This window comes from Lonchura striata, chromosome 5 (genome assembly GCF_050655825.1).
Source record: "Lonchura striata isolate lonStrDom1 chromosome 5, ASM5065582v1, whole genome shotgun sequence".
Classification (NCBI taxonomy): Eukaryota; Metazoa; Chordata; class Aves; order Passeriformes; family Estrildidae; genus Lonchura; species Lonchura striata.
This window is the reverse complement of record NC_140707.1, coordinates 53,610,054-53,626,138: the sequence shown is the minus strand read 5'-3', so window position 1 is coordinate 53,626,138 and position 16,085 is coordinate 53,610,054. Positions and strand designations below refer to the sequence as shown.

Genomic DNA, 16,085 nt, shown 5'->3' with positions numbered 1-16,085 from the left:
AAAGTTTAAAGTTCAGGGTAAAAAAAAAGTACCGGGTTTAGGTCAAAATCAAAATGTAGTTCAAAAGCAATGAAATAAATATGTCTGTGAGCACAATACAAGAAAATATATGAGGGTGCAGTGTTTTAATATGGCAACTGGGTGAAGTCCCAGGTGACCAGAAAGGACGAAGCATTGTACCCATCTTAAAATGGTGGAAAGGAGGACTGGGGTAACTATTGACCTGTCAATCTCATCTCTGTTCCTGGGAAAATCCTCCCAGAAGCTATGTTAAGGCACATGGAGAACAGATGATTTGAGAGAGTCAGCACAGCTTCACCAAGGGCAAGTCCTGTCTGACAAACTTCTCTGATGGAGTGACTACATCAGGAGAACAAGGGAAGGGCTACAGATGTCATTTATCTGGACTTCTGTAAAGTGTTTGATACAGTGTCCCACAACATCTTTCTCTCTAAATTGGAGAGAGATGGATTGGATTAGTGGAATGTTAGATAAGAAACTGGCTGAATGGTCACATTCAATGTGGTCAATGGCTCAATGTTCAGATGGAGAACAGTGAAAAGTGTTGTGCCCAGTAGTGGGCAAATACACGTCTTGCACCCAGAAGAGAATAATATCTTCATCAATTAGATAAATAGTTGGGTCAAGTGAGCCTTCAGCAAATTTGTTGATGACACAAAGCTTAGTGGTGCTGTTGATACATTTGAAGGATGAAATGTCATCCAGAAAGACTTGGACAAGCACAAGAAATATACCCATGGAAATCTTGTATAGTTCAACAAGACCAAATGCAAGGTGCTGCACCTGGGTCAGGGCAACCCCCGGTATCAACAGAGGCTGGGGATGAACAGATCAGAGCAGCCCTGCTGAGAAGGACTTGGGGTTCTGGTGGGTGAGAGGCTGGGCATGAGCCAGCCATGGATACGTGGAGCCTGGAGAGCCAATCCTATCCTGGGCTGCATGCACAGCAGTGTGGGCAGCAGGGCAAGGCAGGGGATTCTGCCCCTCTGCCCTAGTGAGACCCTGCCTGGTGTACTGCATCCAGCTCTGGAGTACTAAGCACAGGAAAGATGTGAACCTGCTGATGTGGGCTCAGTGGAGGGCCATGAAAATGATCAGAAAGCTGGAATCCTCTCGATGAGGAAAGATTGTGAAAGCTGGGCTTTTTCAACCTGCAGAAGAGAAGGCTCTAGAGACACTTTATTGAAGCCAGTACTTAATGAGGGCTTCTAATGAATTTGGGGACACACTTTTTAGTAGTGTCTGTTGCAATACTGCAGGGTGTTATGATTTTAAACTAAAAGATGGTCAATTCCAACTAGATGTAAAGAAGACATTTTTATAATGACCGTGGTGAAAGCCAGGGCCAGATTGCTTATAAAGGAGGTAGATAAATCATCTCTGGAAGCATTCAAGGCCAGGCTGGATGGTACTCTGACCAACCTGATCTAGTTGAAGATATCCCTGCTCCTTGAAGAAGTGGTTAGACTAGATGGTCTTCAAAGGTACACTCCAACCCAAACTATTGTATGATTCCATGCTAAATTATAGTATTATGTTTAAATTCAATTCAATTATTCAATTCTAAATTTATGTGTCTACTTATTTGTGAGAAAAACCTAGTTCAATCTTTTCATGTTGTGTGATTAAACCTATCTTCAGAAAGAGTGCCATTTAAAATACTTGTTTCTTTACATTCAGATGACACTCACTGGCTGGAGTTCTTTTATTATGTGTCAGCAGTTCATTGCCTACATTTAGACTTAAATTGTAGTGTTTACTATAGCTGCTCTCATTGCTTCAAATTGAGTCCATAGCATTACACTTTGCAAAATCCTGAGTATTGCTTCCCATTGACTTGAGTAAGGTATGAGGGCACTGCCTGATTTGCACAATCTTGAATAGAATAGAAGGTGTTGACATAAAATGGCATTTTTCAGATTGCTCATTTATAATTTTTGAGTAAAATTAGCTACTTTTTCTGCTCTCTAAATTTTGGCTACCAATAGTAGCCACCCTCATAGCATAGCAAGCTGCTATGCTATTAGCAGCTTCACAATATATATTGTTAATTTTTTTTGAGACACTTTAGTGTGTATTCTGTGAACATAAGGATATGTAAGGGCTGAGTCCAGCAGAATACAAAAGCATGTTTAAATTTGAGTTTTTGAGGAACTGAGACTGCATCTCATTTTCTCTATTCCTGTTTTGGAAGATTAGCATTTCACAGTAGTCTCTCTGAGCTGCATGTGGGAAGGTTCAGTCACACTTGGTGATGAAAGGAGATAATTTAGACATTTTTAAAACATTTCCTGAGACAGTCCAATTATCAAAATATAATGACCTTTTATAGACTGTTTGGAAGATCTGTAAACCCATATTAAGGAAAACACCAAACATTTCTTGATTTTGCAAATATATAAACAGACTATGAGTCAGATTTATGAAAAGTTGTCCTCTCCACTGACATTAGCTATTTGCAAAAAAAAATTTGTAAATTATTCCTTAGTAGTCATATGGATTTTTCTTTTTGGTAAAATTTAAGCTTTTTCTTTCCTTTTACAGATGTATCAATAAGCTGTTTCCCAATTCAAGAGAAGGCTCTTGTGTGCTTCTGAAGTGTAATGGGTTGGAAACGTTATGTTAAAAGAAAACACTGTAATGAAAACTGATTATAATAGCAATCCAAGATTCAGTGTAGTGTAACACTTACAGAATCAGTCTGTTAAACCACTGTTGAAATCAACTCCAAAAATATGAGTTTTTTAACTCTGCTATAAACTACTCTTTTGATACTATAATGATCAAAACTCATCATCTTCTCAAACAAGGAGATTATACAAATTAATTTCCACTGCCTTATCACCAGTATCTTCTGTAAAAATCTGTGATATTCTCATTAAGGTTAATATCTTCTCAGCATTTAAAAAATAACTACTTGCAGTTCTGCTTTCTGTTGAGAAAACTATGTATGTAGTTCAAAAATGCTGAAGAAATGCTTGTTTCTACTAGGAATGGCAACAGCTTTTTGGTTGGTGCTTGTACAGTTCCTAGCACTGGATAGGTTTCTGTGCCATGACACGGGAAATTTAAATGTTCCAAACGTACAAGAAATGTTACTAATACAATGACTGATAAGGAATGAAAGAAAATATTATATTCAACATTCACAAGATATTATTTTGGCCTTTAGTAGTTTTTCTGTTGCCTTAGTCCCTCATTCCTGTTCTTCATCTCAGTTTGAGTTGGCCTGTGTATGTACAGTAAAGCAGTGCACAGTTTGTACATTACTTCAAAATCTTTAGAACAGTGCTTCTATTTACCATTGGGATTATGAACAAATCCTTTCACTTTTACATTTCACTTTAACTGAGACAATAATACATACAAATTTTTCAACCTAGTGTATTGGACCCACTGTATGTCAAATGCAGGATTGTTGTATGTTAACAGCAGAATTATAGAAGCAATATGATGTCTTTCTAAGCAAAATATGCAGGTAAATATAATAACAAGCATCAGAATTGACAAGAACGTTTCATTTTATGTAAAATACAGTATTTAGGAAACATTTTATGTTGCAGCCATGTACATAGCGTTTTTCAATCATTACCTGAAAGGCAATCATTAAAATGATTTCATGGATTTGCTAAATATAATGATGTTTGGTAAAAAAAAAATAATTATTTTAAAAAGGTTCAAAACTGTCTTTGTCTTCAGACATAGTCAAATAATTTTACAAATGAAAATAACCACATATTTTTAAATTAATTAATTGCAACTAAAATATTATTTCAAATTGTGTAGCCATTCCATATTACCTATAGAATATACAGAATATATAGGTATTATTCAAAAGGCAGTATCCTACCTATGGCAAATTTACTGGAACAAATGCAGAACTGTAGCTTAGTATTTAATGAAAAGAGTATACACTTGCAGACTGTACTGGTTTTGTATCTATTTATATACCAGCTCCTTTGTCCTTGACTAACATCCTCTTGTTCAATTTCAATCAAATTTGATTGTGTTGATATGAAAATAACACCTGGGTACAGGATGGAAACGGGAAGAGAAGGGAAGGGAAGGGAAGGGAAGGGAAGGGAAGGGAAGGGAAGGGAAGGGAAGGGAAGGGAAGGGAAGGGAAGGGAAGGGAAGGGAAGGGAAGGGAAGGGAAGGGAAGGGAAGGGAAGGGAAGGGAAGGGAAGGGAAGGGAAGGGAAGGGAAGGGAAGGGAAGGGAAGGGAAGGGAGAGATTAAGTTATTTTAGTAAGTGAATGCAGGAGATGTAATGCACACTGAATAAGAAGCAAAACTTTATTAGTTTTACTGTCAAAGAAAAAAATTTAAACCAAGTAAAAATAGATTTACAAAATAAAAATAATTGAGAAGTGCATTGAGGCGATGCTGGGATAGTGATACAAATATGTTGTCATAATGATGCCAAGAAGCATATTACAATAATTCAAGAATTATAATGCAATTATATCTTAGGAAAAATTTTGAGTGGGGGTTTGGTGATCTGTATGTGTAAGTAAAGAGAAAATACCTTATACTGAAAAGTCATCTCCAAGATCACTATCTGTGCACTCAGGAATTCTGGATAAGCACCTTCATTAATTATATTTGGATAAATAACAGTTTAAAATAAACACATTTTTCTGGCTGAAGTTCATGTCACTTTTTTACTAAAAGCATAAGAAATAAACTTTTATTGGAATCTTTTGTAAGCATTTCTTAAAAAATGGTTCACCCCATTCTTTTAAAATAGTAAAAGAGAAATGAGAACAGTTCTGACTGAATAGACAGAATGAAACTTTAATTGGAGTTTCAAGATCCTGTGCATTGAAAAGAGCTCATCATCTTCAAAAGCTGGCAAAGTGTTCCTTCACCAGTCTTAGTCCTACAAACCCTACAAAACTGAATAGCCACACAAAAATTTTTTTGAATTGGCAATCTTGAGGTTCACTCGTTACCACCAAGAAGCAGAATTACCTTGTCTAAAGTAACAAACTTGCTGCATTTGGGGAAAATTGTAGAGAGTTTCAACATAAAATGTCCAATATGTACAGCTACATATTTCACCTCAAAGAAGTGTTTATTTCTTCTTAAGGTTAACAGAAACTTCAATTATTTTGGAGTCTTTTGTCTTTGATTCAGAACTGCTGCCTATTGTACGGCAAGAGGATGAAAACATGACGGAATCAGGATCATGCACTTTACAATCTCACAAAATTCTGCCTGTTGTTTTAACTGCCATGTGCAAATAACCCAGTCTGAGGCATCTGAAAGCACTGTGAATAAAAACCACATATAGGTAAATGTTATGACTCCCATTTAACATATGGAGGGAAAGAAATATTAAGAGATTTGCAGAGAGCAAGGGACTACAGAACTGGATACAGTCCACCAGACTTCAGCAATTCAAATAAGAGAACAGAAGGAAAAGAAACACATTTTATCCAGAGAGAAAACTTCAAACTGAAGCAAAAAGTGTGGTGGTTTATTTTGTGTTTGGTTGGGTTATGTTTCGTTTGTTTGGGGAGCTTGTGTGTGAAAAGAGCTCTGTTTTCCTTATTTCCTCAGATAATTCTCCCATTTGCTTTCAAATAAAAGACTATGCAGCACATGTTCTACCACTTCTACCATATATTATAAAATCACAATTGCTATTACCTGGAATATTTTCTTGACATGGCAGGGAGTACTCATCTTGAGAAGTTTGCAATGGTCACTCTAATAGGTGCATGTGATTAAATTTCACCCCAAATAAACAAAAAACTTTTACTTTTCCCATGGAAATAAGATCTTTACAGGGTGTTTTTGTCTTTTCAAACAATGGCTTATTATTTTACATTCCCCATTACTACAGGTGTTTAAAACACTGGAATTCCAGTGGTCAAAGTGCTTTATTTGTGGAGCTGTATGCAGAGGTACTGCTCAGCTATCAAACCAGAGTATTTCAAGGAGAGTATCAAATTTCATTATGTGCTCTCATTGTTTCTATTAACTATTTAAAATGTCTGTACAAAGGCATTTTCTCCTATAAACTGCAACTGCTGTATTTTCTAATTTATCATGGTAGATTTCAAAGAACATACTGCTTGGTACATGTCATAACATTACTGCAATTTCAACCTAAATAAACTGTGTATATAAAAGTATAATAAAAAAAAAACTTGTATAATTTAAAATATTATTAGCTGAAATACTGCAGTCTAAACATCCCAAAAAATTAAAGGCAAGCAAAAATAATGGAAATAACACAAATATGTTTTCTTTCTTTCAAGGCAAGTGGCTAATTTAAGCTTTTACTTTCAGTGTTAAAAAATCTGATAAAAATTCAAGTAAGTGCAAATAATTTAATGGTTCTTATTTATATAAAGTCCTGAGAATCATTATCAAGACATAAAGGAATCAATCTGTTACTAGTTTACCTTGCAATTAAATCAACTGAGTTTGAGTTAATTTACTTTATCAGAAAGCAATCTCTATTTATAAGTGAACCTTCCCTTAGAGACTATAAAACTTCTGTACCTCAACAAACAAAGTAAAAGTCAGGAGTGATTAATCTGCTCTGTTGTAGCTGACAGGTGCAATTTCAGTCTCATTACAGTATTTGACTGACAGATATGACACAAGATGCTCATCTGGATTGGCAGCAGGAACCCAGACAAGATCTTCTGCTGTGCCCCTAATGTACCAAATACTTAGGCTGAGCTACCTGAATTACTCTATCACTTTGGCAGACTCTAAATTTGCTGCTTTATCCCATACTCCACACTTTAATCTGAAGTAATCTGTCTCACAGAGAGTATACTTGGATTCTCAATTCTCACAGATTCTTTTTCTTTTCCAGCTTTGACAAAGAAGCTGAAAACGCACAGAGGATTTTGTGGAAGTCTTTGTGAAGTGACACATCCAGTTCCTATTGGTTTTTAATCACAAAATCGTGCTTGATGTGTTCGATCTACCTTTCCTTCCCCTCATCCCCTAAGCACTTGCCACACAGAATCCAGCCTACTGCTCACTTTGCCCACAAACAGCCCAGTTACTTATTTTCCCACATTTTCCACAGAACTCTTAAGATCCAACGAAGCATCTCTTCACAGCTCTTTAAGGTTTGAGAGTCACTTTTGCAGCCTCCTCCTGCCACACGCAGAGTCTGCACACCGCCGTTCCCGCTAGCCTGTACCGCCCAGGTAATCTGCAGCGCCTGTCCCCTCTCACCGCTTCCTCATCTCACAGGACATTAGCTCAGAGCATCTCCTGCCTGCAAAGCATGAATACTCACAGCTGGCTTCCCTAAAACATCCCAGTGTACTCACAGGGTCTGGGTGTCCTCCGGAAGGCTGGGAATAAAGTAGATGTCCCTGCAAGTGATTTTGTAATCCTCCCAGTCAGAGCACTCGCAGAAGGCTGAAGGACACCTCTCTGTACCTTGGCTGCACGGCACCAGCACCACCAGCAGCAGCACCTGGAAGGCTACCGTGAGGCACAGCATCTTCCGCCGTCCGCTCCCGCTCTGCCCCCCGCTTCTCCGCGGGGACGAGGAGATCCCAGAGCTGCGCGGGCGGACCACGCTGCCCCGCCGGGAGAAACTGCCGGGGAAAGGCGGCACCTGTGCTGGACAACGCCGCCTCCTCACTAAGCGGGGTCAGGAAAGGTCTCGGCAAGCCCTGAGCGCCCTCGCCATCGGGCAGGGTCCCTCTCCTCGCCCCGGCCCCGCTCTCACCCCGCCGGCCATCCTGGACCTGGCCCCGCTCCTCCGCACGCCTCCTGCGGGGTCCCCGGGGCCCGTTCCCCGGCAGCGCCCGTCCCCCGCCGCTCCCCGCGGCCGCGCCGCTCCCGGGGCCGCGCCGCTCCCCGCGCTCCGTCCGCAGCCCGGGCTCCGGGGCCGCCTGCCGCGGGCGGCCGGGGCTGCGCGGGCCGAGCGGGCCCCCTGCCCTTCCCAGCCCAGCCCTGCCCTGCCCCGCTCTGGCCCGGCACCGGCCCGTCGAGCCGTTTTCAAAGGCAGCGGCGGAACGTCGGACCCCGACCGTTCCTCCCGGCAACTTTGCAGAAAGGAACAGGAGGAAGGGGGCTGAGTAAGAGCCATACTAACTCACCTGTGAAAGCAGTGAAGTTAAAGCAGACCTTTGCAACAAACAAATATTCACTGACCACAAGTTAGATATGCACTAAATGTAAAGCAGTTAAAGAAGCACTGAAAGTTCAAAAGAATGATTTTGAAAATGACAGGATAGAGCAAAAGAGGAGAGAGTAGCATTTCTCACATTATCAGACAAGATAAAAGCCATTCACCAAAGGAAAAAAATGGGGAGGAAAACATAACCTTGACAGAAATAAAGCGGAATTATTGTCACCTTAAGTAGGTATACAACAAGAAAAATGTCAACATAAATGTTTGTAATCTTCAGAGGAGGAAACTTGAAAATGCAACCTATGCACTGTATAAGTTACATTTCAATATTCTTGGATAATTAGTCCCCCTCCAGCTACATTAGAATTATTCAAATGCTTTGAGTACAATACATTAGATACTATTTTGATATAACTCTTTAAAAGTACTTGAAGTCAGGTCACCAGTATGTGTTTCCTAAATGTAACGAATCCCTTCAATACATCCTTTTAAAGTAAGCAAATGATACTATGGCCATAAAGATATATAATATAAATCATGATCTTATGGGCTTATGTTAAACAGTTAGATGTTGTATAAGTGAGGAATCTCATCAGTTACAGTTAACCCATTTAGGATGGGGTATCCTTGGGACTGCCCCAGAGAGGAGTCAAGCTGAAGCACCCACAAGAGTGTCCGAGAGAATTTCACACTGCATTGCATGAATTCCCTTAGAAACACTGGCTGTCCTCTGCCCTGTTCAGTTATGTCATTCTGATACACTGCTCACATCTGTAACTCACCTGCAGCCCTAAGAGCCACCGCTCAGCACCACATTTTGGTGTCTGTACCAACCTAAATGACAGCAAAGTCACAGGCAGATCACTGAATTTCAAGGCAAATGAGCAAGAGAGATACACAGTTCACAGAGGCACAAATGAGACAAAAGTTGTGACTTAGTCTTGTCAAGTCACAAATGGGGCTCTGTAGCTGTTGACCACTTTGGTCAGTGCTAAGGGAGACAGCTCCAGCATGGTGTAAGCCAGATTGGCTTGCTCAAGACTGCTACCAAGGTGTTCCAGGTTGCCATCTTTCAGCAGTAGGATCATGTTCTTTTCCAACCAAGAGTTAATGACACATTTCATGAAGAAGAAAGCCACAAAGCAGTACAGATTCTGAGAGTGGAAACACACCTACTTCTGTGCTGCTACCCCATCTGGTCCTATCCCACCCATCTTGTCCTCTGTGGAAATGAGACGCACCATTATACTGTTTGGCATAGCTGAGAGTCAGCAAGTACAACATTACCACATTTGCTACAACCTGCAAAGCCTACACTTGTCCAACACACTCAGGGTAACATTGCCTGGCATTCATGAGGCATAGCATGTCTTCCTGTTTTCAGAACCATACACAATATAAAAATTCTCATCCACTTATTACACCAGTCATGGGACACAACTGTATTATTTCATATATAATCATTTGAGGTCTTATTGATCTCTGAGGGAAAATCACCAGAATGGGGCAGTGGGGCAGTCTCAGGGTTCTGTACTGTGTGCACTATTCAATCCCACTGACCTTTCCCAGATCTGGAAACACCACCTCACTGCCCAACTGTATTATAGGGAGGCTTTTGCCAGGATCTATGGGACTTGCCTTCTTTTTCCTTTTTTTAAAAATTAAATGCAGATACATCAGAGATCAAACATACATTAAAGTTTAGTGGATTTAGGCTTGCCTTGGATCCTCTACCCAATGGGAGTAATCAGCCACTTAAACTTCACCTAACATGTTACATGTTACAAAAATCATGCCTGCCTACATTCTCCTCTGGTTCTCTGCTTCTTACTGTCAAAGTAACAGTTTGTCCCAGGGACACCTTATTAAAAATGAGAAATTAAACTCTCTTCACCTTTTTGCTTTGGCAAAGAAATATTTTGGTTGACACAGGATGGCAACAAAGCATACAAAACCATCTAGCAAAACAAATGTATCATCAAAGGAATTTCTGTAGTCTTTTGGACCTATCTCTTAGCTGTCATGAGCCTATTCTACACTTGATTTCCAGATGCAGTGGGTACAAGTTATATTTGTTTCATCCAGTTGCCTGGCACTGTCCAGAGGCAGCTTGTGAGCTTCAAGTAGTGTAAAAGTAGTGTAAAATTCTCTTCCAGCTTAATCTCTGTTTTCTCACAACCAGTTTTCATGACCTAGTACGACTCAGAGCACAACAGAGGAGTTCTTTTCACAACATGACCTAGTTTGTCAGAAAAGACCACAGATGTGTATCTTGTCTCTAATTACAGTACTGCTGGAGTGATTTGTTGCAGTGTCTTGCGTGTACTCTCTGGCAGCCTGCCTCTCTCCCTCTTTTATTCCTACTTCAGAGTTACTTTTTATGTTTCATTGTGTATGGACAAAGCAAGGGAAAAACAGATTTATGGTGGGAAGATAAGTAGTCCCAAGATTTGAATAATTTCCGTTATCATAAAACAAATGCTTACTTGTCTGGTGTACTTACCTTTACCAATAGGGTAACCTACATTAGCTACTCCATCATAATTGTGTTGCAGATTCTAGAACAAGAGGAAGAGTAATTTGCTTCATTGCTGTTTCACTGAGAGCAGTATTTTGAATTACCTTTCATTTATTAGGGAAAAGGAGTGTGCACATAGATACCAGCGTCAGAAGCTTTGTCATGGCAGCAGCTCTGTGGCAGTTGTGATAGTCCAGAAAGCGTTAATGGAAGGAAAAGTATCTTCCCAGCTATTTCTAAGGGATCAAAAAAGGAAACAATAAAAGATTCTATACTAAAAAAATGGCAAAGCTGACACAAAGATGTTTGGAATAGACTCTAAAATAAATAAGAACAGCTTAATACATGATTTCTGGGCTTGAACCATAAATGAGAGCAGCAAGGGACTCCTGTCACTGAAGGCCTGATAGCTTCAAAGGAAACAGGACAGAACATGTACCTTCAGCCTGGGAAGAGCTCCAGGTCTGGATGTACCTCCTTCTGTGCTTCAAGACTTGGCTTGCACATTCTGAACCACGAACATCAACAGAGTTTGGGGAGAAAAATGGCTGTTGCTAACCACATGGTGTTTCTGTGGGCACTGGCTTTGCTCAGAAAAGCTATGTTCTAAGTAAAATGATGTTTGCATTGTAGTTTCTAGCATGTTTAAGAAATTTTCTGGTTACAAGTTTGCCATCACTGTTCAGTTGCTTCCCTCTGTCAGAGCTCTCCCCTGGCCAACCTATCCACCCCAGCACCATGTACCCCCTCTGACAGCTCTGGGGCTCTGGGTCAGCACAGGCCTGAGCTATTCAAATGTTGAACTCATTCCCAGCCTGATTCCTACAGCCTGGTCTTGCTGACTGATTTTCCTGCATTTACTGAGGACCTGTGTGGAAGGTAGCATTGTTTTGTCTTTTCTCCAGTCCTATCTCCTTGGCAGAGCTTGGACCTACATTGTAGTCTTGTCTCCAGGTGTCTCTTGCTCCTCATATCTGGACCTTGGATCTATTTTCATTCCTTGCCTTGCTGTGACTGTCAATATCACCAGCCCAGTCCTTCTGAGTCCATGCTGCAGGACTGTGTCCAGTTGGCAAGGCCACTCTCAGTGCTGTGGCCACACTTGGCTCACAGCCGGCAGTCCCCTCCTAGAGCAGCCTGGCAGAGCTGAGAGCACTGATGGACCTGACTGCCACCAGCTGTGCAGCCTCTGGCAGGGCTGGTGGGATGGAATGGGCTGCCAGGCCCTGTCTGCCGCTCGAGGAGGGTCCTCTGTGGCCCCTGGTGCCTGGCCCTGAGGGCTGCTGGCCTTGCATTGCATACTCTGGCTTCTTCTAGTCAGTTCCCAGTCCTCCTGTTCAACTTTATCAAGAACAGGCCCAATGATGGCAGAACTAAGAGTGTATTTGTAAGTCTACAGATAACCCCAGGCTAGGGAGGTCTCTGAACTCCAGGTCAGAATGTAAATTCCGAATAGAAAAACACAGGTAGCTACATGCAATAAGACACACCCTGCATGGCAAAAATATGGGAATATGTCTACTTCATTTTGCATTTATAGAGTTGTCTGGAATACTTTATCATCAAGAAGTAGTCAAACAGGATTATTGACAGGATAGTAAAGAAAATGGGAGGTTTAGAAACATGACCTGTATTGAAGGAATGACAGAACACAGTTGCTTAGTTTAGTCAAGCCTGCAAGTGTTTTAAACTGTAAAACAGAACAATAATCAATAGTTCTGATCACAGCAGTTTTGAAAAGTGACTAGCAGCTTAGAGTGACTGGCAACTTTTCAACCTCGTAGAATATTAATAACTGTTCCTCTTTTATATACTAAAACCATTTAATGTATTAAATTATCACCAATGAGTGTACATCCACAATTATAAATATAATCCTAAGAACAGACATGCAAAATCCTGTATACCCCAAGGCTAGAGAAATTAAGTAATTTTAATCAAAATGTCTTGTGGTCTGATTCAAATAAACAAATAGGAAAGAAAGTCACTTTTAAATCACTGTATATTTCAGATTTTTTTCCTGGTTCTTTTTCACAGACCCCTGCATGCCTCTAACAATTTAAAGACAGAAAGAGTTGACAAGCATCTTTTTCCACTATTATAGGCACTCCCTCTAGTGACAGCCAGAGTTTCTCATTTAGCACATATCCTCTCAAGCACTGCAAGGTTCTGAATTCCATAATTTTTGTGATGCTTTCTGAAAAAAAAAAATTATTATCATCTGACAGATTTGATGTGGTTTCTCACTTATCCTTTCATGGCTTATACGGTTTACACACAAATCAGATAAACAACAGGTTCTAACAAAGAAACACTTAGGTCTAATTGGTGTTCTACATAGATCATCAGGTATCAGCAGCCACATCTAGGAATATTTGCATAAGGAAATGTTTAAACTGGGAAAACAAATCAGTAAAGAGTAAATTAAAAGGCCTTGTGGGAGTTTTTTTCTGATTAATCCACATGTTTTGGCATACTAGATACTTGGAAGATTGGTGCCTTCAGGGGAAGGCAAGGTGACCTGGTTGCAAGGAACAGCACGGCAGCCCGGCCTCGCCCGGGCTACTCAGGCCAATAACACACGTTAACACCAATGTGGTGGATGGTCAAAAGGCCTTCATTATCTTATCTCATGGGTTTAAATAGTCTCGGGGGACTTTGCTACGTCAGGGGGGGTTGGTAGGGTCTCTAGGGTTAGTCAGGAATGGAAAACTACTGGGTTAGATGTGGTTACTTGTTCTGGGGGTAATAGATAACGTGTTGCAGGGTGAGGGGGGAAGGGTCTTGCTTTCTGTCACATCCTGAAATCTTCCGTTTGCCTGTCCCTATCTACTACAGAAGATATGCCAATTACTACCTGTTCCTGTTTCTATTTCAGTATCTCAAATAATTTCTGGCATGTCAAAAAAAAAAAAAATACATTAGACATACTGCTTTGACACAGCATCATCCATCAAATGTTTGAACAGCTACATGAAATAATTGTATTCTACGTTCTTGAAGATTTGTGTTCATATTAAAAAAAAGTCTTCTATTTCAAGGTAGTTTTGGAATTTTATGGTTACGGGATATTGAGGAACTCTTGTGCTGTTCCTTACCGTAAAAAAAATCCGTGAAAAACGGTGACAATTGGAATAACCAGTAGGCTGCAGAATAAAGAAGAGGTACAGCCTTATAAAGGCTGAGGCTGTTGGTTCTTAAGAGTGCTCAGAGAGAAGAGCTAGATCAAACTATCTCTTGGCCTTAAGCAATTGTTTAGGTAAGAATGATGAGAGCTGTTTTCAGGCAGGTAAATTTGTCTACAGAAAGAGTTATTGAATCACTGAGTCACAGAATCATTGAAATTGGAAGGGACCCTGGAAGCCATCTGCCCAAGCCCCTGATCAAGCAGGGTCACCTAGAGCTGGTTGCCCAGAACTGTGTTCAGTTCAAACAGCTTTTGATTATTCCAAGGATACAGATCCACAGCTTCTTCATGCACCCTGTGCCAGTGTTTGGTCGCCCTCAAAACTGAAAAGAGTTCCCTGATGATGATAGAAAGTCCTGTTCCATTTGTGCCCATTGCCTCTTGCCTTGTCAGTGGACAAGTTCCCTTCAAGTATTTATATACAAGGATGAGATCCTCCAAGCCTTCTCTTTTCCAGGCTAGACTGTTGTGGCGCGGCGTGCGCTTCTCGCCGCGGCACTCCGAGCCGTGCCAGGCTGGGCGGTGAGGGAAGAGAACGGGCGGCCGCTTTCCCCCTGCAAGCTCTGCAGTCTCAGTTCGTGGCACGCGGGGACAGACGAAGGCGACACGGGACTTGGGGGTGAACAGGATGGTTTTATTCAGTGAGCCCCAAGACCCCGGCGGGCGGGGGGGCAAAGGTTTTATACAGAACTCAGGAGGACGGGTGTAGGAACAGTAACCAATGAGGGAATAGCAGGGGAGGAGTTTAGGGCAGAACTAACATCTGGAAGCTGAGGAGGGGGCTAGAATGAATGACAGGGAAGGTTCTAGGGAAAGGGGCAGGGAAAGGGAGGATTGACCACTTGGAGATGGGGGGGGGAAACAGATATTAAACAAATATCAAATGAAAGAAAAACACACCACCGCACTAGACAGTCCAGCTTTCTCAGTTTTTCCTCAATGGAGAGATTAATTATCTTGGTGTCCCTCATCATGTCAGTAGCTACCTCAGCAGCCATGGGTGCATCCCAGGGCTATGCTAGCCTATGGATTTAAGTCTCTCTTTGTATATTTTTTTTCCCTCAGGCTTACATTCCCTGTGCCTCTTCATCTAAAGTCAGCTTTCTAGCCATCTATGACTTCATTCTGCTCTGTCTGCATCTATTGCATGGGCATCCAGGCTTAGAAATAACCTCTAGCGAAAATGAATTTGCCCTCATAATTCAGCCTTCAGACCTTCAGATCTTGCACTTTTCTTTGACTTGAGTCATAGCACACACTTCCTTTAATAAGGAGACCAGCATGTTTAATAGAAGAGTTTGATTGTATATTACAACAATCATAAATAAAAAATGGCTTTTAAACTCACTGACTTAGGTGACAATTCATCTACCATATAGTGTTTCTCCTCTTTTATGCATTTATGATAGTTGTTCATAAAATAACTCATTTTCTGAGTACCATGGAAGATAAACCTGTAGGACAGTTATTTATTTTGTGTTGGCTTTCTTTTTTCTTTGATAGCCTTATGAAATAAATAGCAAAACAATCTCCTGAAAGCTTACATGAATAATGACATGTCATGGAGGACAAATAGTATAGCATGAAAAGGCATCATTGGTGATAAACACAAAAATTTAAAAAATTAAATTTAAGCTAAAAAAAAAAAATTAAAAAGTTGTAATCCTTCTGGATTTTCTACCCTTAAGGTCTGTGTCTTCTGACTCAATACACATTTATTTATATATATGTGTAATATTATTTCAGAATATTATTAGAATAATATTTCAGAATAATATTTCCTTTTTTTTTTAAGGTTTTAGCCAAGATCTGCATTTGTATTATATATTTGTATTAGCCAAGGGGCACAACAGCATTGGCACAACAGCATTAATTAAGCAGCACTAACCTAAAGTAGAAAGACCATGCTGGCCTCTCTAAATGCAAGCACCATCATGTTACTGTCTCAACACAGCATCTAAGATAACAGAAGGCTGGGATATATGTTTTCAAATTCATCTAATAAAATAAAAGGGTTCTGTTTTTGTAAAGTTAAACACCTTCTTTATAATTATGTCTTGTATAGAGGTTTGTTGTGCACAGTTAAATAATTTCTCATCATCCTCATTCCAAACTGAAGATATACTGTAGCAGTCTTATGCGCATATTTAACAACCTTATGACAAAAGTAAACAAACAACAAAAAAATCACATTACTGTTTATCTTCAAAAAGAGAATTCCAAAAATATGACTCTCAA

At 40.4% G+C, this 16,085-nt stretch overlaps 1 protein-coding gene across 2 annotated transcripts in view; it reads right to left on the bottom strand.

The window, feature by feature from the left end:
- The window catches only part of TSHR (thyroid stimulating hormone receptor), a 46,422-nt gene extending 38,624 nt beyond the window's left edge, over window positions 1-7,798 (bottom strand). For both annotated transcript variants that reach the window (XM_085580610.1, XM_085580609.1), the window contains exon 1: window positions 7,328-7,798. In XM_085580610.1, the coding sequence (XP_085436736.1) occupies window positions 7,328-7,503 (176 nt within the window). In that variant the 5' untranslated portion in view covers window positions 7,504-7,798. The remainder of the gene's footprint in view (window positions 1-7,327) is intronic.
- Window positions 7,799-16,085: the final 8,287 nt, after the last annotated feature.